Source organism: Epinephelus fuscoguttatus, linkage group LG12 (assembly GCF_011397635.1).
Source record: "Epinephelus fuscoguttatus linkage group LG12, E.fuscoguttatus.final_Chr_v1".
NCBI lineage: Eukaryota > Metazoa > Chordata > Actinopteri > Perciformes > Serranidae > Epinephelus > Epinephelus fuscoguttatus.
Genome location: NC_064763.1, coordinates 19,668,733 through 19,694,178, shown reverse-complemented (window position 1 = coordinate 19,694,178; position 25,446 = coordinate 19,668,733). Strand labels below are relative to the sequence as shown.

The 25,446-nt window shown below is 42.0% G+C and overlaps 1 protein-coding gene across 3 annotated transcripts; it reads left to right on the top strand.

Moving 5' to 3' along the window:
• The first annotated feature begins 333 nt into the window (after nucleotides 1-333).
• On the top strand, nucleotides 334-20,850 carry wnt11 (wingless-type MMTV integration site family, member 11). Of its 3 annotated transcripts, none has more exons than XM_049593177.1 (6): nucleotides 334-383; nucleotides 9,898-10,090; nucleotides 11,869-12,113; nucleotides 15,621-15,898; nucleotides 15,983-16,275; nucleotides 19,905-20,850. In XM_049593177.1, the coding sequence occupies exons 2-6, from the start codon at nucleotides 10,008-10,010 to the stop codon at nucleotides 20,077-20,079; spliced, it is 1,074 nt and encodes a 357-aa protein (XP_049449134.1). In that variant the 5' UTR covers nucleotides 334-383; nucleotides 9,898-10,007; the 3' UTR covers nucleotides 20,080-20,850. The 3 variants fall into 3 exon arrangements, with proteins under 3 accessions (XP_049449134.1, XP_049449133.1, XP_049449132.1); XM_049593176.1 differs by lacking the exon at nucleotides 334-383 and adding an exon at nucleotides 7,339-7,662; XM_049593175.1 differs by lacking the exon at nucleotides 334-383 and adding an exon at nucleotides 7,340-7,582.
• Nucleotides 20,851-25,446: the final 4,596 nt, after the last annotated feature.

Here is a 25,446-nt window from a genome sequence, read left to right as displayed (position 1 = left end):
AAAATGTGATTTGAAAAAGTTGAATCATGATACCTGCAGCAATATTTTACAATAATGAAGTCCAACTGGGCAGAAGGAAGGACAGGGTACTAGTGGAATTATTGCTTTCTGCAAATGACCTATATGTTTGTTTTTTTTCTTTTTCTTTTTTTAAAGAAAAACCTAAAGGAAGTTTAATTTTATGTGGAATTTCAGTCGTGTTCAAGGTTGCCAGTGTTAATGATTGCTGGCTGAAAAAGGGCACTTCACCCTCAAGTTCCGGTCACAATATGTTGAATAAAAAAAAAATTCTTGCATGATTCACTTCACTGATCAACACGGATGTGGCTTTACAGGGAGGGTTGCTGAGGTCATACGACCGCTACATTATCTCAAGACACCTGGTAAATATTTATTTTACAATTACCTTTTATCTTCAAATAAAGTCTAAGGTCTGTGCAATGCTGGGTATGTGAGGTGGACAGGTTTGACTAGTATTGGTCAGTAATGCAATTCGTGGCTTTCGGGCTCCATTGTTACCATTGTGATTTGGTTAATATGTAATTTCGTAGAACAAATGTATTCTGTGGGTTTGCTGTGGCATGGAGTCTGGCCTTCCTGTCAATTATTTGCTGTGAATTCCAGTCTGGTGTATAAGCCTTTTTAAGAGGAATTTCAATAACAGCTACTGTACTGACAGTTAGAAAAGCAAGGTATTGTAGCTGCGTTTGTGTTACAGCTTTATTTAAGCCCTAAGTAATTACTCTTTTGTACTTGTGGCCAATGGCAATGCTCCACCAAATGCTAAACTGGGTTTAAAGCTGACAAACACCTGTAATAAATGGGATTATTAAAAACTTATTTGAATCTCTATCCAGGTTCATTCTAGTTTTCTGCAGTAGCTTTCTTCCGCTGATAGTAAATTGGTGCTGTTAACTGACTCATTACCCCAGGGCTTATTTTAGTCACTTAAAGACATGATCCCCAGGACTAAACTGAAGTATCTTTCCTGTTTTCTCCTACTTGTTTCGTGAAAACAAAGACTGCTGCTGTTAAAACCCTTCCACATACAGTACATAGACTTTGTTTGTTGACATGAAGCCACCTTATCTTTAACACTGATAACCCCACTGAGTACACTTTTTAAAGAAACATGTATTCTTCCTGTAAGCCGGAATAGCAGATGCCTCCCTGACAAAGCCCCGATTGTCGGTGCTCAGCTCAGTGTGAAAGGAGCATCTCCGTGTCCCCCCGCTCAGCTGCTGAGCAAACGGATCTGTGTTGTTCACAGGCCTCAGCGTAGCCATGTGCAGCACAGGAGCACACCAGCATTGTCTCGTAATAACCCCTTCTCTACACTCGCGGCCAAGAGCTATATACCTCCAACAAGCTGTGTTTTATTTATTTACACTTTCGACGAAGAGGTGGGCTTTGTTAGTTTAAATCTCAGGTGCAGCCGGTGTGTTTGAGCATGAAGAACACATCCTCCATCTTAAAGCAAAACAAGGTATTGCCATAATTGACCCGTGCACCAGGCTTCCTGCTGGAAGTCAAGGTTCTGCACTGATGTAAGACCCGTGGCACTCTGTAATCATGTCCATACACAGCCAGGATTTAACTATACTCTGGAGGGGAAGACACAGGGCTTAAGTGGATTTTATTTCAAGGTTCCCTTTCAGGGAAAATTGGCAGCACAAGCCAGAATTCAGATCCTCCTAGTATTACGAGCAAAACTTTTGGTTTGAATTATTCAGATGTCAACTTGTTGATTGTACGCTTAAAGAGCACTTCATTTTTACTTGCCATTGTAAAGCTTAAGGATTGTAAGTAAAATGTGACGGATTGTCTACAGCGAGTGTGTTTAACCAGTACTGAGGTGTGTAAGAGATTTTCTGATCGTGATGCAGTTACAATTTATTTTATGATTGCTGACAAGGTTTACTTGATTGCAAAAAAATCCTCAGCACCCTTTTTGGACTGGTGCAAAAGCATCTATTGATTTGGTCCTGTAATACTTTAACAGAGCAACGGGCACACGGCTTGGAATTTCAAATGCTTTTGTAATCCCTAAAGAAGGAAGCTTTAATCATTTATAAGGATGCTCTGGTGCTCTCACGCCTCCACCAACCACAATCTAAAGGGCCAAATTCATAAGAACCAGATGTATCTGCACAATTTATCTATTGTACTGTTTAGAGGCCTGCAGCCGGGCTGGTGCCTGTCCTTTTCGATTCCTCCATCGCTCTTTGGCTTTATGTTTACCAAGAGGTGCGGGCGGAGAGCACCCCAGACTCTGGTGAAGTCATCACCCCACCCACATGGTTCACCTCAGCCCCCTCTGCCCTCAACACCTTTTGCTCTTCTTTGGTAACACCTCTTCAGACGCAGCGATATGGCTACATATAGTGTAATAAAATAGACCTCAAGATATAATTCACACGTGTTAATTTTGTAGTGATGTATTGGCTCAGTTTTAATAAACGTCTTGGACCAGATGAAGAGCAAAGAGACAATCTGCAGTGATGATGTCATGAGACGAGTCATGCAGCTGCTCCGTAGACAGTAAATAATAAAACTAATCCCCAAGATATTTTAGTGGATTATAGACAGACACATCTTTCAAATATATCATTTACTGGATGACAAGACTTCTCCATTAATACAGTTGCTAACTATGTGTCAGTGAAACAAATCCAAATCATGTCACCTGATGACATCATTAGATATTGCCTGATATCAGAATTGTTAAGTCATTACACTCTGTTTCCATCGTCAGTCTAATCTAACCGATTTCTGTGGGGGAGGGAGATTCAGTTTTCCCCATCTGCCTGAACGTAAAGTCATTTTATGTCCACACTTTTGCGTAGCCATGTCCACATACCTGTTTTTCTGGGGTTTTAAGAGCAGAGTGAAATAAAACAAACTATGTCGTGGGCAGTATTGAGAAGACATGCGGTCTATGTATCAATTTAGAACAGCTGAGAGAGCAGCCATGGACGGACTATGAGACAATTGGTCTGTAGGCACTGACATGCAGAAGGCCCCACCACCTCTCCGACCCAGGAGCAAGACAAATACTTTGTGGTAGTTTAAAGTCTTGTTGCTGTTGTTTAGTGTCTCTTTGAAGTTCTTTTGTCTCTTTTTGTGGTCATTTTGAGTGTCTTCGTAGTTGTTTTGTCTCTGTAGTCGTTTCTAGTCTCTTTGGAGTGGCCTTGTGTCACTTTGTAGAGATTTTAAGTCTGTAGCTACTTTGAGTGTCTTTTAGTAATGTGTCTCTAAGTAGTCATCCCGCATCTCTTTGTTGTTGTTTATATCTCTTTGTAGTCTCTTTGTGTCTCCTTGCAGCTGTTTTGCATCTCTTTGTGGTCATTTTAAATCTCTTCCAGGTCAGTATGTTTCTTCCGAATGATTTTTGCAGGCCTGCTACTCCGAATGAGTCTCTGGAGTGGGTGGATTCAAAGGTCTGGACCCAGGCAACGTCAATTAATGTCTTGATCTAAATTCCGACTTAGGTGTCAGTAGTTAAAACGTGTTAAAATGACTTAATCAGTGGAGTAAACAGATGTAAAAATCAATCTGTTTTAGGGTGGATTTTCCCTTTAAACTTCATTTCCATGCAGCGAATGGACTCATTTAACTCAGATTTACGATAATCTGTTGATATGACAGGACTGCAATGTGATTAATTATTTACTGGAATCCACTCCTCTCTTGGCTGGTTAACCCATAACGCAGGCAACTTTTACACCCCCAGCAGCTCAAACCAGAACAGCCATGGTGATCTGTTTTTCGGGAATGATCCTTCAGCGCTGGTTTGGTAAACTCCTGGGCTTCGTGAACACACAGCTCATGGTGACGGCTCCTGTAGGGACCACATGACGTGTTCAAAGGTGCCACCCATCTGTCACTTGAAAGGCCTCTGTCCTCAAAGCACAGTAGAGACAGAGGTTATAAACAAATGGTATACAAAGACGTGGGTCCAGTCAGACGGATTGGACGGAGCTTGTTGTTTCTGGTGCGATCCCCACTGTGAGCACAGGAGGGACGCCAGAGGGTGATTGGATTTTCACGTGGCCGATCCGAAGCTGTCACCGTCCCTCTGCGGGCCTCATTTGATAGATTTTACCCTTTAGGAGTTCTGCTGAGAATCCATGATGTTCTTGTTATTTGTCAATAATCAGCTGGCAGCAGAGCCCAGCACTGTCTGGTCGGAGATAAGAGCCTAAATGAAAGCTAACCGTTCCGGACATGGTTCACTGATTGTTTCCATTTGAAACTTCCCTTTTAAGTTTTTGCTTTTATTGTATTTATGATGTCTGTTAATCAAAGTCCTGGTTCTAATTTTGATTGGAAATTTATCTACGGTCAGATGCGTTTCGTCGGTAATACAAAACAGGCCAAACCGAACGTACCTCATCAGAGTTTAACTTTATTAGTTTATCATTGTGGTTTGCATATTCGAGTCAATTTATCAAAAATTGACAAAATAAAAGGGACTACATTTAAAAATAAAAAACATGCCACTGTGCTTATGAGGGCAGCTTTTCCGATTGTGTAATGAAGGTTCAGCATTCGAGAACATACCATCTTTTTATCGTCTTTCTTTGGAGCCCGGTTTGGGTTTATGCTGATGGGAGCATGGGAGTATTTTCCAGGGGCATAATAGTAACTCTGCACCCATTCAGGCTCTGATCCTCCTGGGTGAAAGTTGAGTGTCCTTACTCCCCCCGTCGCTGAGCCTCCAGATTTGTGATATTGGCTCGACCCTCTTGAGAGTTGAAGGACAATGGCTCAATGCTGCGAGCCCGAGGATTGACACTGTATTCATCCAGAGCTGGGCTAACTCTATTCTTCATTCAGGCAATTTAGAAATTGTATATTTTTCGACAACCTTTTTGTAACACAAGAACTGTGATATACAGTTTGCAAAAGCAGTGTTATACCACAGATGAATAAGCTGCAGTTTGTGTTTATGTATATTTACATTTTGGGTTCTTGAAATATTTCATTGGTGTCTTGATATCCCAGAATTTAAAGAGATTTATCTAATTCTTTATTGAGATTCATTTGAAAATAAACTTTCAGCTCAGGTTCAAACCTCATCTGGATTAAACAATAGTGACTTAGAAAAAATTGCAATGCTTGGAAATGTTTTTACTGTCTATATAACAGGACATCTTTTCGTAGACATGTTGTATGTTTTATCACCAGTAATCCCACCATGTCCAAAGCTGATTATCGTGACAGTTGAAAAGAAAAATGTAACTGTAATATTATCTCCGTAAAGCTGGTTTTGATCCCGCATGTAGATTATGTATCATAACTCAGCTCCGTTATGTGACATGAGTTATTTCATTATCATGGACTCCAGTGGCTCGCTTATCCCCCTCTGCCTCCCTCAGAAGGTGCCCCCCCCACCCCCACCCCCACCCATCCACCTCTGTGTTGCTTGGAAGGTGAGATGTGAAGATCAAGGGGCTGCGTGTTGATCCTAGCTCAGGAATGGAGAGCCTGTGTGTAAAAAGTCTCTCTGTAGACGGGCCCGGTCCTGCTGGAAGCTCCACGACTCCCACACACGCTCCGACCTGTGCCCATTCGCAGTTGACTGCCATGTAAAACACATTGACTCTCTGGAACCAGGATCACAGCTCCACTGTAAACACGGAGCTATCATACTGCGTGTAAAACGTAACAGTGGGCCCTGTTTGGCCAACAGATTTAGACACAAGAGCCGGGCGTTCCCAGAGGTCGAGGGGCTTGTTGTGGTCTGGAAATGTGTCTGCTCCACACAGCAAAGACAACACCTGATCTGCTGTTCCCGGCGGAGCAGCGAGCACATGAGGCCAGCCATGTTAGTTATACCAGTTGCAAGGTCAAGGTCTGGACAACAGCTCACTATTGCCTTTGTGTGAGCGTCTGAGGTACAGCAGATTCTCAGGGAAACTATACATTGCTTTCCCACAACTGGCTTTGCGGCGTATCACTTACAGTGTGGGTTCATTTTTGAGGAAATCAGCCAGAAAAACTCTATGTAACTTTAGGAAGGTTTTATTTAAAACATTTTAAAGGAAACATGTTGTGTGTGTGTGTGTGTGTGTGTGTGTGTGTGTGTGTGTGTGTGTGTGTGTGTGTGTGTGTGTGTGCAGGTGTGTACTCACTACAATATCATGTCACATTGCATTGCAATATATTGTAACTATTATAAAATGAGGGTGGAATTCAGAGCATCGTTTATATTTCAAATGGGAAATTAGTCCAATATCAAATGAAACTGTATCCAAAAAATACATGACATTTGAGTGCAGATAAAAGGGTGTGTCCGTGACTATGACTGTCTGTTATGAAGGAAATATGCTTTCAAAGGAGAGACCGTGCGGGGAAGAGTTTTACAGCCCAGATGTTGCTGAACTTTTTAGTTGTTCCAAGTGCACAAAAGCAACAGAAAAATATAACGACATCTGAATTTAACATGTTGCTTCTAAAGGGATCTGGACACAAAACATAGGGCATCAAAATGTTCAGTAATTGTAGATGCAGGATTTGATTATTTTTGTATTTTTCATGCAAATCCGCATTAAAAAATCTGCCGATACAGCACGTCTTGTTTAATTTAATGGTTTTTGTCTTAAGAATTAGATGCTTTATAATACATATAATCACTTAAAATACATAAATGTCTCATTGTAGCCTTTTAACACCAGTGTTACTTTAATGCTGTCAGTTTTTTAGTTCTCATTATTTTATAACAAATAACTATTCTTGTTTTAGCAATGCACAAAGTAGAAGGACTAACTGTTTCTGAAGATGACTGCAAAACCACAGATAATTTTGGTCTAAGAATTATTATAATCCAGGGCTTTATAAATTTGTAGCAGCTTAATCTCAGTAATATTGTACAGCCATGTGATTGGTGAAATATTTAAAGTATTGGCTACTATTTATGATAAGGTCACTACAAAGTGTCCTTTGAGAACTTCAGGAATCTGTAATGGCATTTTATGGGAGTAGCCTCTGATACCAGAGCAGCTATAAAAATACCATTAAAATAAGGTCACTGTGTGGACTCTTCATCATCACAGACACGCTATAACTCACCCCGCGTCCCTGTGGGAATATTATGGATCTTTTCCAGAGTACTTTCCTCTAGGTTATCAACCCAACTGCGATACTTGCAGCATTTCCGAGTAGCTGGCTGTGTGTGTGTGTGTGTGTGTGTGTGTGTGTGTGTGTGTGTGTGTGTGTGTGTGTGTGTGCGCGCGCTGTGGTCCCGGTGCAGCGTGCTTTCTTATGCTAATGCTGGTCTGACATCAGCAGTGAGATCAAAGCAGGCCAGCAGGGGTACTTTAAAGCTGAGTCTGCCCCCACTAAGGCTCACTCACTCTCCTCTACTCCAACCTCTCTGTGTCTGTGTCCCACTCACACTCTCACACCGACACCGCTCTCACACACACCATGCGTACCTGTCCGGAGCTATTCTACCACCCCATGCTGGATTTTACTCCTGCGTCTGGTTGAAAGGATATTCCGACCTGCTGAGATTTTTTTATTTCTTTTTAACTTGTCTGGTTTTGTTCAACGGTGAGAGCTGAGCGCCGACGCAAAGGTGAGGGGAAACTTGTTTGGCTGTAGGCGGCAGTTTGGGACTGGAGTGCGTCTTTACGCACAAAGGTTTAGGATTATGGAGTAAGTACCGCACAAAAAGCTGATTGTTTGTCGCCACAGTTTGGCTGTGGAGGAGTTATCTGCTTAGGGGAAAGTGTGGGAAGAATGGCAGCAAAGTTTGCTTTAAGATAGGAGCTGGTTTAATTTCATTTATCAACGCTTAAGCGCAAAATGCGTCTGAAGAAATCTGTCTTTAAAGTGACTTTCTCATTCTGAACACTTCTGTTTTCTTGCAAACAACATTAGTATTTCATAAAGATATCTTTGCCCGACCTTGTTAGTTAATCCCCGCTAATAAACTCCTTGTTGATCGTAGGAAATATGATGTATTGTCCACTTGGTGCACCCTGCCCAGCTTATCTTGGCTCGATGAGAGACACACATCGGATGGTGTGAGTGTGACGCTATCAGCCTTTATCTTCCAGGAGGGAAACAGGAGCTGCCTTTTAGCCCACTTGGGCCAAATGTAAATTTAACCAGTTAATCCACTTGAGGCCTCAAATGTGTTTAAACAGATATGACTGTTTATATTCAGGAAATATCCTTTTTTATTTCAATGTTTTAGCTCAAAGTTCAGAATCCAAAGTGTTTGAAAAGTTGTGAAATGTGTTTGCTCATTTAAATAATTAATATCACACAGTTTCGAAAGCGCCTCCGCCAATCAGAGGCCAGCAGCGGAACTCGTGCTTTTTTTTTTTTTTTTTTTTTTAAAAAGCCCTTTATCTGTAGTTTGAATGCACTCACTTTAAGCTCTCTTCAAAGAGATTGCTTATCAGCGGCAGCTCATTATCAGATAATGCTCCTGATGCTCTGACTGCAGATTACTGCGTTGATCTGCGCGTTGATCCCACTGCTGTCACTCTAAATGTAAAATTCTTTGCATTTCTCCATGTGGAGCTGAGAGGACGACCAGGTGACACACAGAGGCTGAGGTGCAAATGAAGCAGAGGAAAGGGGGCCCTTTTTCTTTGTTTGCATGCTTCTTTTAAAGTTGAGCAAAATCATTTTAAGTGAGCGCCAAACAATGGGACACTGAGTACAGCTGTGTAACAACCAGCTTTCATGACTGTTACTGTAAATTCTAGGGTGACTACAAAACAACAGAAAGAAGCAAAAAGTAATTTTTCCTCCAAAAATTCCTAAAAATGTCTTTGTCACGCAGGTTTCATTGCAAATTTCTTGTGTTTCAGTGCTAAGGAAAAACTTGCAGAAGCTACTTTTCTGTCTGTGATTGATTACGGTGACATATTGTATATACATGCAACCTCAATTTTACGTAGCCTTGATTCAGTGTACTATGCATCTCTACATTTTATTACAAATGAAAAGTCCCTTACTCATCACTGCATTCTTTATGATTTGGTGGGTTGGACATCACTGACCACTCGCAGACAGCAGCACTGGTATATTTTACCTATAAAGCAATGTTAGGCAAACTTCCGTCCGACCTCTGCACCCTTCTGTGTGTCAGCTCTGGTAGTTACCAGCTACACTCCTCCAGGTGGTTACTTTATAATGTACCCTGGGTTTTAACAGATCTGGGGAAACTGCATTCTCCTACTCTGATCTAACATCTAAAATTAGGAACACTTATATCCATCGATGAATTTAAGGGCATCATGATGAATGTGGTGCTTGCTTCTCTATCTTTGAAAAGTTGTTTTATTGTGGATTTTTGTATTATCTTTTGCATTTGTTGCATTTTAAATGTGTTTTAATCGGCTGCTATCGGACAGGTCTCTCTTTTAAAATAGATTTTCAGTCTCAATGAGACTTCCTGGTTAAGTAAAGGTTAAATAAATGATTAAATAAATGCATACACACGTGTGTTAGGAGGTTGAAGTGCTGTGTTGTTTTTGTTGTTTTGTGTTTTTGCCTTTTGCACACTCTTTATTGTTGCACTTGTACAGCGCCTTTTAACTCTGGTTTGGAAAGGCAATTTATAAATTAAGTTTACTCACTACTTACTGTTATTGTGCGTGAACGCTTGTCATAGTCTGTATATGTAGTCCATTGAGTAGAACAGTTTTGCTAGTTTCAATTTTTTTCTATCTTTTAGTTATTAGTTACGTAATGCGTGCATATTTTTTGAGATTGCAGACAGAGATTTAAAATAATATTCCCTCATCAGATTTTAAAATGACTTTCTCAAAAGCCTTGTAATGATTCAGACTTTCACAGTTTTCATGAACGCATCAAGAAAAAACTACCTAAAATCTGCATGGTCATTCATATTATTTTTGTTATTTATTCCAGGGTTTCAAAGAGGAGGCCGTGCCATGAGAGCTGACTTTTGAGTCTGAGCCAAGAAGCCCCGACAGCCCTTTGTATTTGTGTCCTGTGTGAACCGGAGCCCCTGTCCAACCATGAGGAGCAGCTCTCATGTCCTGCCTCTTGGTGTGCTCACGGCTCTGCTGCTGTCTCAGGTCTGCTCCGGCATCAAATGGCTGTAAGTATCCTCAGGAGTGGCGCCGTCTCATTCTTTAGGCCTCTTCACCATCCTCGCATTCGAACAATGTCCAAACAGATGACGTGGTGAAGATATGCGATATTGTGCAGCTCTTTTCTGCATGTTTCAGTGTTTTATGGAGTGGAGGGCCCCGTGGCAGCTTTGAAAAGGGCCCCCAGCATTCCTCGTGTTGCTTCTGATCAAGGGAGAGGCTATGTGTTCTGTACATGTGCGTCTGATGAAGGGGACAGTAGATTAGCTGGCAGGTCTTCAAGTTATGAGCGGAAACCTTTTTTGTTTTATTAATACTGTGTCTTCAGTAAAAGGAGACGGCGTGTGCATTTTAGCTCCAAGATCTCAGATCACATGCACCCCCTGCTGTGTTGTAATAAGATGATGAGAAGAGAAACTGAGATGGAGATGAGGAGGCGTCACGGTGGCGCAGACAGTGACAGTGTGTGTAGTCTAGCTAGGCCTTGGTTAGTGTAAAAGTAGTGTGCTGCAGAGGGAAGCTGCAAATGTTGACACAAATGTTGATTGCTCGCACTGAACAGCACGCTGTTTTTATGGCAGGGTAAAAGTAAACAATAATTTTCGCAATAATTTTGGAAAGTCCATAAAATTCCCAAGTTGCTATTTTTTGAATTTGTTTGAGTTTCAATTGGATGTTTTGCACGCTTTTGTTTGGTCGACCCATAAACGCTTTGAGGTTTTCTTCATGTGTGTCTTGTGTATTTCTTTATCTGAGTTTTTATCCCTCTGCTTCATGTCAGATCACCGCGAAAACTCTCTGCGTTGGCTTCACCAAAAATATCCATGGCTTCTCATCAGAGTGTTGTAATACTCACAGTGGGAAGACTTAAGCAGATGTGCCCATGAGAGCCTGGATGGCATGTGCTAAATCTAAGCTAGAGGTCCTTCAGTCTTGATAATGCACAACGGTGCAATGCAAAACAGATGCGGCTGTAAACACCTGTGAGTGCCGGGTTACCACCGGCCCAGTGGAGTCACAGCTTATCATTGGGCACAGAGTGGCGGCCCCACGGCCCCCTAATGCAAAACAGGCCAAGGTGCAGGCGGTGCTGCCTGGTTCTCACGAACTCTGAGCAGAGTGCGAGACACAGAGAGTGGAGATCAGAGCTAACCTGCTCCGCCTGTGGTTTCTCTATTAAGTTAATACTCAATAAGTCTGAAATGTTTAAATCAAAAGTGTGCACCCTTTGATAACCCGTACACTGATGATTCATGTCAAACTGAGGCCTGGAGGACGACGCTTTCTGTGGTGCAGAATGCAAACGTAAAGGAACGATGCAGTTTCTCATCTGACTGTGGATCTGAATTTATTCGGGTTATTTTAAAATATTTTCTTGGACTATCTCGAGGCCTCCTCTGTGCTTTAACAAAAGAAAAGCTCCGTGCCAAGAACGTGTCACTTATATTTTATGAATCCCCAGCTGACTTTCCTTCAAGTTCTTCACTGTGATAAGATGGCTCTTCTCTGCAACACATGCCACAGATATTTCCCTGCCTGAAGCATTATCTGTTTCAATTTTTCAGTTGTTTGTTCTGATGCATCTCAGAGGCTTGAAATGTGTGAACACAACAAACTGAAATCGCGAACACACAATTGTAACTAAAACTCACAGCTTTCTTAGGCGCATAAACCTGATTTTACAACTCATAATACAAAGAAACACGATTAAGAAATCATCACAACGTCAACACCAGAAAATAAGTATATTGTATAATGCATACTAATCAATTCCTCTTGTTTGCAGATCACTATCACACACTCCTACGTCTTTACACATCAACCAGACCCAACACTGTAAGCTGCTGCCCGGCCTGGTGTCCTCCCAAGCTCAGCTGTGCCGCAGCAACCTGGAGCTCATGCAAACTATTATCACAGCCGCCCGAGAAGTCAAGAAAACATGCCAGAAGACCTTCTCTGACATGCGTTGGAACTGCTCCTCCATCGACATCCCCATCGATGCTCCAAAGTATCGGCCAGACCTCGACCGAGGTATGGTCATAAATTGTTTGGAATGACAGCACGGACGCTTTTGTTTCCAAAGAGCCGCTCCAAGTTTTTTTTTTTTTTTTTTTTTTTTCCTCATTTCCCCACAAGAGTCTGATGTTTACGGTCACGCTTGACATTCAGTGAATATCCAAAACCGAGGTCATGAAGTGCTGCATGTATTGCAGTTCAGTTTACAGTAACTGGTGAAATGATCCTCAGCTGTTTAACAGTGTCTGCGCTCAGACGCCACAATAGATTTGTCCGTACATATAAACCCTCATCCATCCAATATATTGAAGTGTGTAGGTTTAGTTTAACTTTGAGGGAGATACAAATTAAACAGGGGGTTTGGGGGGTCCCCCGCCAGCATCAAACACTTGATTTACTGCCATCTGGTGAATCAAAATGCACTGATTTGTGTGTTCTCTATATGAAATTTATGGTGTAAATATCTTTAGTTTTGTCAAAAAAAAATAGTCCTCTGCTACTTTCATGTTTTACTCGAGGGACAAATGCTCATGTTGTGAATATTGAGGTGGACGTGTCCCCTGCATCCCTCCTTTAGTCTACACCTATGAACATAACATACAAGGGACTACCATCTGGGGCCCCTGAGGGCCTACTGAAAGAAACAACCATTATAAGAAAATGTTGACCTATTTCTCCTCAAAACATTGTAGTTTTGCAAATAATGTAATCTAAAGGGTAACAACAGATAATTATTATTACAGTTAAGTTAGAGTTAGTTGACATCTTCTTACTGTAGGAGTAGCAGTATTTATTAGAGGTGGGAATCACCATACGATAGGATACTTAAGTCATGATCCAAGATTTAAATTTTATTGCAATATGCAGAGTATTACCATATCATATATTGCAATTTATTACCTTTTTACAGCTGCAAATCATGTCCTCAGAGGAAAACTGTCAACATCAGTTTTATCCAGTCACCTCAGTCACTTTAATGGCAGCAAAATTTATGCAGGAGACTGAAAAAGCTATTGTATTTATTGTTCTAGCACAGTGGTCCCCAACTGGTCCAGCTACAGGGTCCAGATTTCTCCTCAGTCATTAGTTCAAGGTCCACACAGCTTAATATATTCAGCGTCATACTTGTGTTTGGCCATGTTGTCAAGCTAGTTTGCTGTCCTTTAGTCACACACTCTACAGCATGAAATGGCACTTCACAACAAAAGCTCTGTGACGGAAATTACTTCAAAATAAAGTGTGTTTTTTTACAAACTCGACATGTTTGCGAGTCACTTGCGGCCCATTCAGAATCGACCTCTGACCCACTTTTGGACCACGACCCACCAGTTGGGAACCACTACTCTAGCAGGCTGCCAAAAGCTTAATTTATTTGCAGTATTTAATAGTTTATATTATTTAAAAATACACAAAAGATGACAGTGCTATGCTATATCGATTATTTCCCTGACCCTCAGTATATAACATTGTCAACAGAGCACATGAGCAAATCTGTGTCTGTCTCCTTCATAATGACTGACAGAGTGCCCCACCCCCACTGATAATGTGTGTGATACTCTAAATTAGGACACATGGCAAACACTAACTCAATAAATATTTAAATCTATTAAAACTGCATAGGCGGAATTGGACTGGAACCGATCGACAAAGTCATGAAATATTGGAATGAAAGAATAAAGCATCTGCGAGATATGACAAAAAGTACACTTCTGGTTTAATACCAATCAAAAAAGATTTCTGGTTTAAAGACGACTTAATGCCTCATCTTTTTAAGCCTCTACTGCCAGCCAAATGACACCATCATTTTTTCCCGAGGAGCCTTCACCAGGGACTTTTACTGAAGCTGTTATTTGAAATGACCCCCACAAACAAAATGCATACTTTCTGTATGGAAAAAAAAATTGTCTCCTTATTTCCAAACTCCACATGCCTGTTCGCGTCACCGTCTGGTTTTTGTTGTTTTTATTGCCAAAAAGGACCTTGAGTTAGCCGGAGACAGTTGCAGGGTTTTGGGTGGGGGGAGCGGTGCAGCGCTCCTCTAAGAAAAAGACATGGCTGCCATTTGCCAAATGAACAGTCTGCTCCGAACAGGAAATGGCTCATCTCTGTCCAGGGATGGCTTTGATCTAACCAGCCCACGGTCATACATGATTTCTTCCCTTACTTCCAATTGCTCCCCGGCCTTTAACATATGTGCTTTCTGTGTACGCACATCACCACCAATTACATCAGTGCTCACTCTGCGTTACAGCCCGAGCAGTGATGGGCTGGAACTATGTTTGATAGTTTCATTTTGTGCACTCTTTTTTTTTTTTTTTTTTGCCGAGACAGAGGGAACTGGAGGATAAATGGATAGCAGAGGAGATGAATATACAGCAGAAGTGGTTTGAGAATTTTTTAAGGGTGTTTTCATTTGGGATTTTTTAAATTTAAGCTGACCATCACACGCTTCCGCATACATTTTGGCGAATAATAATATTCTGCAGCCAAGTCGCCAGAGGAAAATGTTTTCAATGTACGTCTCTGCAAACCACAGTTACATTTTTCTCCTTCATACGTATTCTATCAATGTTTCTAAAGTGACATAGTCCCGAGGTGGAGGGGATGTTGGATGGTGTGACACCTGGGAGAGATGGCTGCCAGACTGCCGACCGCTGTTTGAGACAAACAAACAACAAAACCATTTTTAGCGGGTCATAGGCGGGCGGTTTGTGAAGCAAAAACATGATGTTTTACTGAACATAACCAAGTGGTTTTTGTAGCTAAATGTAACCACAAAACAACATTGTTAAAATATAAAGCAAACATAAAGTTTCAACATATTCACTACATAATAATGCACAAATTTTACATATCTGTGGTTTGCAGAAATGGACGATGCAACATTTACTGCGAACGGAATGTATTCTGACAACTGCAGGAAAGCACACACACAAAAAAGACTAATCTCACTAAACTTAAATCAGAGAAAAATATTCACACACTGCGCTGGTAGCTCTTTACATTAAGCAAATATTATTTCAAGTATTACATTTTTGAATCTGCAGGCGCTTTGCTATGAACAACTGTAAGAGCTGCAACGATAAGTCGATTAATCAGTCAACAGAAGAATAAAATACAGGTATTTTAATAAACGATTAATTGTTGAAGTCATTTTTCAAGCAAATAAATGCCAACATTTACCAGTTCCAGCTTCTAAAATGAGAGCATTTGCTGGTTTTCTTTGTCTTGTGTGATAGCAAACTTGAGTTTTGGACTGTTGGTCGGACAAAACAAGGCATCTGATGATGTTACTGTGGGTGTTAGGAAATTGTGAAAGAAAACTTTACTCTATCCTGATGTTAAAACAGACCAAAAGATTTCTTGATTAACCAAGAAAATAATTAATAATGAGAATAAATGTTGGATGCAGCCCTGATAAATGCCACTGACCGCTGACTATAATTTGTTAGCACTGGACTCTTTTTTACTTATTTAATTTGTTTCTTTTTTCTGTTTTTTTTTTGTTTTTTTTTTTACCAGGAACAAGAGAGGCTGCATTTGTCTATGCCCTGTCCGCAGCAACCATCAGTCACACCATAGCACGGGCGTGCACTTCTGGAGATCTGCGGCTGTGCTCGTGTGGTCCTATCCCCGCGGAGATCCCAGAGCCAGGCTATCGTTGGGGCGGCTGCGCTGACAACCTGCACTACGGTTTGATGATGGGCTCCAAGTTCTCTGATGCTCCCATGAAGATGAAGCGCGCAGGCTCACATGCCAACAAACTGATGCACCTACACAACAGTGAAGTTGGGAGACAAGTAAGCAATATGGACATATTTTGCTTGCGAAAATTTTTTTTTTTTTATGCCTGAGTACTGTCTAACCTCCATGTGCTGATGTAGGTATTGAGAGATGCGCTGGTGATGAAGTGTAAATGTCACGGCGTGTCCGGCTCCTGCTCCATAAGGACCTGCTGGAGAGGCCTGCAAGACCTGAGGGAGATCGCCATGGACCTGAAGACAAAGTACCTGTCTGCCACCAAAGTGGTTCACCGGCCCATGGGGACACGCAAGCAGCTGGTACCCAAAGACATTGACATCAGGCCTGTGAGGGAGAACGAGCTGGTCTACCTGCAGAGCTCCCCGGACTTCTGTGTTAAGAACGACAAACAGGGCTCTGTTGGCACACAGGACAGGTGAGACTGCAGCGTCACATCACTGTGTTTGACTGTGAGCGTGCATGAGAAAGAGGGGGATATGTGGTGGTAGTGATAATTCTCTGTTGTCTGGTGTTAGATTTATTAGCACGACTCATATCAGCAACAGACCCGCACGGCTGACAAATAGGAAGCGACCGATCCTGAATGTCTGGTCATCCAGGATGTTGACTTAGTGAAGTGCCGTCCTGCCTGGTGGCACCAGTTAGTTTGCAGGCTGGCTGATAACAACCCTGAAAGTACTCTGTCTGTGACTTGTCTGAGCATGTGTCACTGGCCCTGTGACTGGAGTCGTTGTCCCGCTATCTAATGACGTTATTCTTAGGACTGAGTGCACTCGAGCTGATATCGATTGGAGAGGGCCACACAAATGGGGAAATAGCCCCCCTGAGATAAAGGTTTATTTACACCATTCAGCCCCAGTGTTTTAGTTGGGACAGTGCTACATGTTGCTGCTTTGTGCTCTGTGAGAAGTAAGTGGGCAGGAAAGGAGCCCATTGTCTGAGGGTCTGTCTCAGGCTGAGATCTGGCTGGAGAAATATGGTACAACTATGCAGCACTATCACTATTTTTCATTCATGTTTTGCAGAGAAGAACAGGTTGTGTTGAGATGTGTGGATCGGGAGGCAAATTATGAGGATGACTATTGTGGTTGCGTAAAGAATAACTTCTGATACTTCAACCTGGACCATATTTTCCCATGTTTTTGTGTCTACGTGACTTACTGGAACAAGAAATTTTAAATAAGGTCCAGTATTGATTAGGAGCACTGCAGCTGGCAGCCAGAAAACATGCTGCAATGCAACCACTTAGGACATGTGGGCACCATCAGCTTACATCCAGAATATGTGCTTGTTTTTGCCACTGACAGGATCAGATTATTGTCCGACATTTAGGGCTGCAACGATTAGTCGACTAATCGATGACTAATCGACTATTAAAATAATCGGTGACTATTTTAGTAGTCGACTCATCGGTTTGAGTCATTTTTCATAGAAAAGTATTATAAAAGTCCCCCAAAATAATCTTATTGCAGTTTATGTTCAAATATTGGCAGCTTTACACACTCTCCCATGACAGTGAACTAAAACCCTTTAGCGTGAGTATGAAACAAGACATTAGATGACATAATTTTGGGGTTTGGGAGAGACAGACATTTTTCAACATTTTAACACATTTTTCAGTAAAATGATTAGTCGACTAATCGAAGAAATAGTCGACAATGAAAATAATCGTTAGTTACAGCCCTACTGACAGTGTCTGACAACATTATGGAAAGGATCTCTACATAGTTAGACCCTTTTGAAAGAGTGAGATCCTCTTTGTTTAACCAGAAACAACCTTCGAAATCACATCACCAAACCCACCAGTGAGACTCCATTTAAAGACAGCATATTTACACATCTGACTGGGTGAATTAAGGGTTTATTTCAACTAAACCAGAGTTGGTGATTGTTTGAACAGTGGACAGATGAACCAGGATGGGTTTTAGGACTTCATTTTGTTTCTGTCAATTTTGAATGAAGTGTGTTTTACGATTGTAAAAGTGCTGTTTTTTAAAATGGAGTCTGGTGGCTTTGGTGATAGCAATTTCGGGGTTGTTTCTGTTTAAATAAAAAGGACCCTTCTCTTTAACACAAAGGTCTATCTCTGTAGGGATCCCTTCGGTAAGTTGTTGGACACTTAGAATAACAAAATGAGCCTGTCAGTGGCAAAAACAAGCACTTTTAGTGGACGGTGTGCACATGCCCCAAGCGGTTACACTGCAGGTCTTCCTCAGTGCTGGACCAACTTAAAAAATTCTTGTTCCCATTAATCATGTAGACACAAAAACATGACAAAAACACGCACAAAAATAGACTCAAGGGTGAAATATACCAAAGTTACCCTTTAAGTTTCTAAGTCCCTTTAGAGGCAGCTGTGGCTCAGGAGGTAGGGCAGGTCATCCAAGTGGAAGATCAGCGGTTCAATCCCCAGCCTTCAGTCCCCAAGATACTGAACCCAGAATTGCTCCCGATCGCTGTTCCATTGATGTATGAGTGTGTTAAGGCTGCGTAGCAGGTGGCACCCTGTACAGTAGCCTCACACATCAGTGTGTGAATGTGACTCATAGTGTAAAAAAGCACTTTGAGTAGTCAGGAAACTAGAAAGGTGCTATACAACTGCAAGTCCATTTAACTTTTCTCTAACAGAGGCATAAGAATAAATCTTTTTGTGCATCTTCATGTACTTTAGCATGCTTCAGTGTCAACAGCCAGCAATCATGGCTGAGTAGGTCACTGGGGATAAGAAGCTCCACTAAATGGCACATGATGTTGTTGTATATTATAAATGTCATACATCATATGACTGTCATATCATGTGTCCCTCAGTCAGAGGCCACTCCACAGATAACCAGCGACATGTTTCATGTCACTGAGCACTCACTGATAACGCAGCAGCCACACACATGTCTGCAACATTAGTGCTTTTGCCAAATCACGAGGCGCCCTCTTTGCTGCTGTTATTATACGAACGTGTGACGCTGTTGTTTGTGTATGAGTAACCGTGAGTGTGCGTGCGTGGGTATCGATTATACCCATATGTGTGTGGAGGGATACTCAAACCTCACTGCGTCACAGCATTCAATCACATGCTCAATATATCTTCTGCCATAATCATCTCACCGCTGACTTCTCGCTCACTGACGGCCCCTTGAGGAAAGGTTTTATTAGTTTTTACGCTTCTGCTGTCCAAATTGTTAACTCACGAGACTCGAGAGCGGCACATTTAATGATAGAATCTGGGACAGGTAAATTTTAGCAGCAGTTCCTAATGGATAAAATGTGATCACTGGTGCAAAGCTGTGTCATGGCCCTGGGAAGAGACATGCTATTGAAGCCTGTGCTTTAGTCTTAAATTACATTACTATGCGTCCACTTAAACCACCAGATGTGAGCTGCAGAATGCACACTGCTGTCCTCTTTCTCTACTTACAGCGCAGCAGTGATATAACAAGATCTCGCTCCTGACTAAACATTAACTGTGTGGGGTTTCTGTCTCTTTCCCAGCTCCCACTGATGTAATAAACCTGTCTTGCACTCGCAGTAACTCTCCTCCTTCTCCTCCACTCCCGCAGCAGCCCCAGTGTCTCCCTCACCATGCTGGTCATTAACGCTCTGCCATCATAAAACAATGCAATTATGTGAAGAGGTCAAGCTAAAGAAAGGGAGGGCAGCCCTGTGTATTCAGTGTGATTTACGACGGGGCTATTCTCTGCTCATTCAGGATGCCTCGGGCTTCTGAAATGAGCATCCACAGCCCAAAGACGATGAAACAAAAAGAAAATGAAAGGGAAAAAATGTTTGGAAAAAGGACTGCACAAAAGGTTGAGGCACACAGGACCAACAAGTGCTTTTAAAGGACTATTGTGGGCTGTTCAACGGCTGCAAAATAGTGAAAATATTTTAGAGAGAAGCTGTAAACCTAATTGTCTCAGGAAGGAAACTAAACTGAAATTATGTTCATAGCTGGCCGAAATGCTCCTCCATTTATTCCATCTTGTTGAAGCAAAAAATAACGCAAAATAAAACTAATATTTTCCTTTGTATTGTCTTTGGTGCTTTCAGGCAGTGCAACAAAACCTCCCTCGGCAGTGACAGCTGTGACCTGATGTGCTGTGGGCGTGGATACAACCCCTACACGGAGAAGCTGGTGGAGCGCTGCCACTGCAAGTACCACTGGTGCTGCTACGTTACCTGCAAAAAGTGCGAGCGGATCGTGGAGAGATACGTCTGTAAATGAGCCCCACCTACAGTCCTCTACTCGCACCCAGCCGCCCGAGGCTACAGATTAACCAAAGCACTACAATACCAAGAAGGCTTACTGTTGTCTTAAGCTTTAGCATGTGTATCTTCAGCGAGAAGTGGTCTATTCTTGTGTCAGTATCATTTTTGTATCTCCAAACTGCCAATTGGGCCTCTAAGCTTTTTTTTTTTTTTTGCTTCACAAACCGGGACGTGGAGAGCGTGGCAACAGTGCCGGTTTACGTGAAGACCGCCGTCCTCCTGGGTATTTCCTTTTTTTCATGTTAATGATTATAAATCCCCTTAACAGGGATATTGAAAGTCTATTTTATTATATCTCTAATAAAAAAGAAATAATATTGGATTTTATGCTGGAGGAGAGGGATTGTCTTTTCCCCTCACTAGACAGACACTTGTGTTTGGCTTCATTCCACGGAAATCAAAGGGTTCTGATGGATCCACGTGGTACTTCTTAAGGTACTATTAAGACTTTTTTCCTCTGCGGCAAAAGGACAATGGGGGGAAAAAGGAACACAAAGGGAACTTCAAGTACTTTTAACCATGGAACTTTTTTTGTGGTTGAGTTTTTGGACTCTCACCATGTGTCCTGTGTGGATCTTGACATGACTGCATCCCTGTGGATTGAGAGAAGAGCATTAAGGACTTTGTGAAATGGTGCATTATCTCCTTTATGTCTGACATGCAGTTCAAAATATATTCTATTTTTCAGAGCATATGAGCGTTTTTGTAAACCACTTTTGTGTGGATGTACATACTGTTATTTTGTATACTGAAATAAAGAAAGAAGTATTTATAAAATAATTAAATGATCCTCACCATCATCTTTACATGGGAATTGCATGGCTTTTTTTTCTTCTGTGAACTGCACCTTTAATGATGTACTGTGTAGATCATCTTACAGGATTTTGGCAAAGACAAATTCATAACCTCCAAGGCTAATTACTTCTAAACTAAGCAACATTTACCGTAATTCACTGCAAATCCAAGTGTTATAAAATAAGACTTTACCACAACTTATAGCACACTGTGATTGTAAATCAGCTCAGCGCAGCCAGTAATGAGTTGCAGGGTTCGACCTGACAGCCTTTTGGGATGGCTCGGTGAATTACCCAAACCCTGGGAAAGTGTTTGTTTGGACATTCCACGTCCTCACAAAGGCCATTGCGAAGGGACTTTGTCACTCCTATCATGGCTTTAGCACTCAAACACTCATCCATCTGGGAGCCCGACCTCCAATGGACAAACATCAAATCAAAAAACAAGACAGAAATCTAATTTATTTTGAATGTATAGCCAGACTGTTGGCCTGTTGGAGGGAGCAGACTTGGCGCTGCACAGAGCCGAGACATTACCCTCTGGCCTGCTGTGTGTTGGTTAAAGTGGTTCTCATGATTTTGCACTGACAGAAATAGCTGTGGAAGATGTAGGGCCCATGCTGTGAGCTCACATGATACATGGCACCACCAGCGCACACAAGCTGCACACTCACTGGAGCTGTAACACTCCTTGAACCTAGCCTGTGGACTAGGACACAGAAACAGCCAAAACAACCCTGGAAAAACAAGGTGGAGGGGGATATTATCACCAGCCATTTAGATTTTAGTGGCCCTTTTATGACTCTGGACTTCTTTCACAGCTGTCCATTTCATTTTGGATACAAACACAGGTTAAGAAGAGTTGATTAGGCACGTCTATTTAAGGTAATGAGCAGAAATATGACTCTGGATCCAAAGCCAAGACTGTGAATACAAAAAGCTCTTTAATGTTCCAGCAGAGAACCAAAGACGATGCTTGCTAACAGTGCGACCAAGAGGAGCAGCTGAACAATGAACTCTAAGAAGCCTTACATATATAAAGATTCAATGAGTGGATGTTGTTGTATAGCCGCAGTCTAAAAGCAGTCACAGGCAGTGAGGGTGGACACAGTGTACTGTGGTCTTTTGGTTTGGGGGCTGGGAGGATCTGCTGCGTGCAGGTGAGCGGGGGTCTGCTGCGCTGTCTGCACACAGGCCTGTCCGTCGACAGCCTCAAGGACTCCTCAGTCACTGGCATTCCTCAGCCTGGCAGTTGGAGAGAAGAGGGTGTGCGTATGTGTGTGTGTGTATACGTCTGTCACTGGGTTCACTGCTGCAGAAATGTGAAGCCTCGCCGGCTGATTGACGACTTGCACGCTGTTCTCAAATACAGGTGGAGTCGAAGGACTAGCAGTGGGTGGAAAAGTGCTAATGAGGACACCAAAGTCATGTTAGTGTGTCTGAGCACATAGGTGTAGACTTTGCAGGGGATGCAAAAAAACATGGCAAATCAGCTGTAACACAAAATGAGGGAATACTTCATGTATCTATTCTCAAACTGGTGCATAGGAGAGGGACGAGAAGAATTAAACTTGAAGAAAAGATTGTCTTGCAAAATTTTTAATGCTGGTGCAACGTTTCAGTGACGACACCTTCGTCAGGCAACAGTTCTGTAACAAAGAGAAGCCATCTTAAGACGGAGTGGCTGTGAGTTTGCAACCAGTGACGTAACTTAGTTTTTGGGGGGGGGTACGTTTAGGATTGTCACTAAGCTGTTTTTAATTTCTTGTTCCTCTATTTCTATGTATAATGTTGATTGTCTTATAGATGTGTGGTATTGATGTCTTCCTACTGCACGTAATGCAGTAATGTGACTGATTGCAAACTCACAGCCACTCCACCTTAAAATGGCTTCTCTTTGTTACAGAGCTGTTTGCCCGATGAAGATCTCGTCACCAAAATGTTGCAGCAGCATTTAAATCAATATTTTTGCAAGTTAGACAGTGTACAGGAGTAATAAAAGACATTTATTCTGTCGATTAATGCAGGAAATGCACAAACTGGTGCATAAAAAAGTGTTTGATGCTCAGAATTTTGATCCCCAGCTCCTCCATTTCATACGTGCCTGACACCAACGTCCCTGCCTGAGATGTACGGAAGATTTACAGATGTTACTCTTAATACATTTTAAAAAATAAGCCACAAAAGAGCGTATTTTAAGTATGTAAAATACTTTCTAGAACAGTGGTTCCCAACTGGTGGGTCGTGGCCCCGAAAGTGGATTGTGAACCCATCATGAATGGACTGCAAGGGACTCGAAAACATGTCGAGTTTGTAAAAGAAAAACATTTTATTTTGAAGTACAGTGAATTTCCAGCACAGAGCTTTTATTTTGAAGTGCCATTTCCTGCTGTAGAGTGGGCGACCAACATACAGCTACTTGACAGAGACAAGAAAGTAGTTCAACAACGTGGCCAAACGCAAGTATGACGCTCAGTATTTTAAACTGTGTGCACCTTAACTAATGACTAAGGGGAAATCTGGATCAGTTAGGAACCACTGCTCTAGGGAATAAATGAAGACTGAGAGGCTGTTTACATGTTGCCGGCTATTTTCATAAACGGACATTTCACCGTCTCCGTTTTCAAAAAGATCTTCGTTTACACTTACCCGTGTATATATACACAACAGCATGCCAAACCTGTAGGTAGCAGTGTAACGAGAAGCTCAAACCTTCCACGTATCCATTGTCGCTGTAGCAACATAGGTCGCACTTTTGACACAGGCGCAAGTTCCGGTGCATACTGTGACGTCGGCTGCCTGTAACTCCGTTTATCTCCGTTTATCTCAGTTTACATGCAAACGCGCAACCGGAGTTTTTCAAAATCTCCACTCTGGCCGGAGTTTTTAGAAAGACTCGTTTTCAGAGGAGAAATCTCCGTTTGCGTGTAAATGAAGGGCACAAACGAAGGAAGATGTCTCCGTTTATCAAAATCACCGTGTACGTGTAAACGGCCTCTGAAGAGGTGTTTTCTTTTTCAAGTAGGCACTACTAAAATGCCATGTGACCTGTGTCACATGACCTCTTGGTGAGGTTTAAGTTGAACACCTGTCCCCAATCCATTTTACACCCTGATGAAGGCTCTTAAAGTCCAAAGGGCGCTGGTAATCCACATTAATTCGGGATTTTTACTGACAATCCAAGATGCTTTTGAGACTGCCAACCTCTACCATGGACCTCTGCATTAAGTAAGCTGGACAGACATTGTTTTTTACTCTACTAAAGCACCTCTGAAAATCTGCTGACAGTGAATGAATGAGCTGAACTCTTGACCCGTGTTAAGATGTTTTCAAATTTACTTTCTTCATCCTCTGTGAGTTTAATCCAGGTCTAGAAATTTACTTTAAAAATGACGAAACTGTGCTTATGTAAATGTTGAAATCAGGTTGTGGAATTCTGTCACGCACTACTACCATATGAATTTTTTTTCCAGACTAAAAAGTAAGCATGACATTAGAGTAATTTTATCACGCCTTTAAAGATTAGATAGGGCCTCAAGTCTGACCTGCTTTCGTCTGGAAATGCTGAACCTGACTGACCCTCTGAGCAACCATTGTTATCATTAAGCCGTGCAACTATTCCACTGACCTCAGTCTAACCCTCCTGAAATATCTCACTTGGATATGGTCCACACGATAAAAGATGTCTGCGACAATATAAAGCTGTTGTTAACATTAATTTGGCCCTCATTCTTCCATTTTTTTTTCCTGTCGACACAAAGCTGTGACGGTGCGGAAGAGAGACAGTGTGGAGAAAGGGACATGAATGGGCTGCCAGTTTGGCGGTGATCAGGTAAAAAACAGCTTAAGAGCGGCCCTTATCTGGGCTGTTAGGGACCTTTGTGTCAGAAAGACGACAAAAAAACGGAACTAATCTCGGCTGCAGTTTATGTTTCTTTTCTTACTGTCTGTCTTTGTCAGAAAGTATCTAAGTATCTCTCCACGGTTGGTGTGACCCTTTGCTCTGTGGGAATTGCCTGGTAATTGAGAAGGAAAAGAGGACTTTAATGGAGAGCAGTGAAAATATCAGGGGTTAATGTCAGCCCGGACAATATAATGCCAATTGCCTTTGTGATGCCTGCGGCCTAGATAACAAGCAGTGAATGAGGGAGACAAAGAATTTGGCTGAAGTGGTAAAGGCTTTCAGATGTACTGACCCGTACTGTAAACTGACTTTTGTGGACCCCGCCCCCGCTCTCACCCTCCGCCCTTTAAATAGGAACCCAGCAGTATGTGCTGTTAAAGGCCATTTTTTTTGTTTGTGGTGAGTGTGTGCATGTGTGTGTGTCCTCGGGCATGTTGCTGGGAGATAGCGGATCATGCAAAGCATGCACCTTTCTAAGACAACCCAGCGGATGTCTGAGGAGCAGACAGTGACACCGCTGAGTCGGAAACTAATATGGCCAAGGGGATGCAAATAAAGATTTCAGATTTCACAGTGGAAATAATTTATATTAACTTTTAATGCTTTTATTCTTTGCCATCCTTCA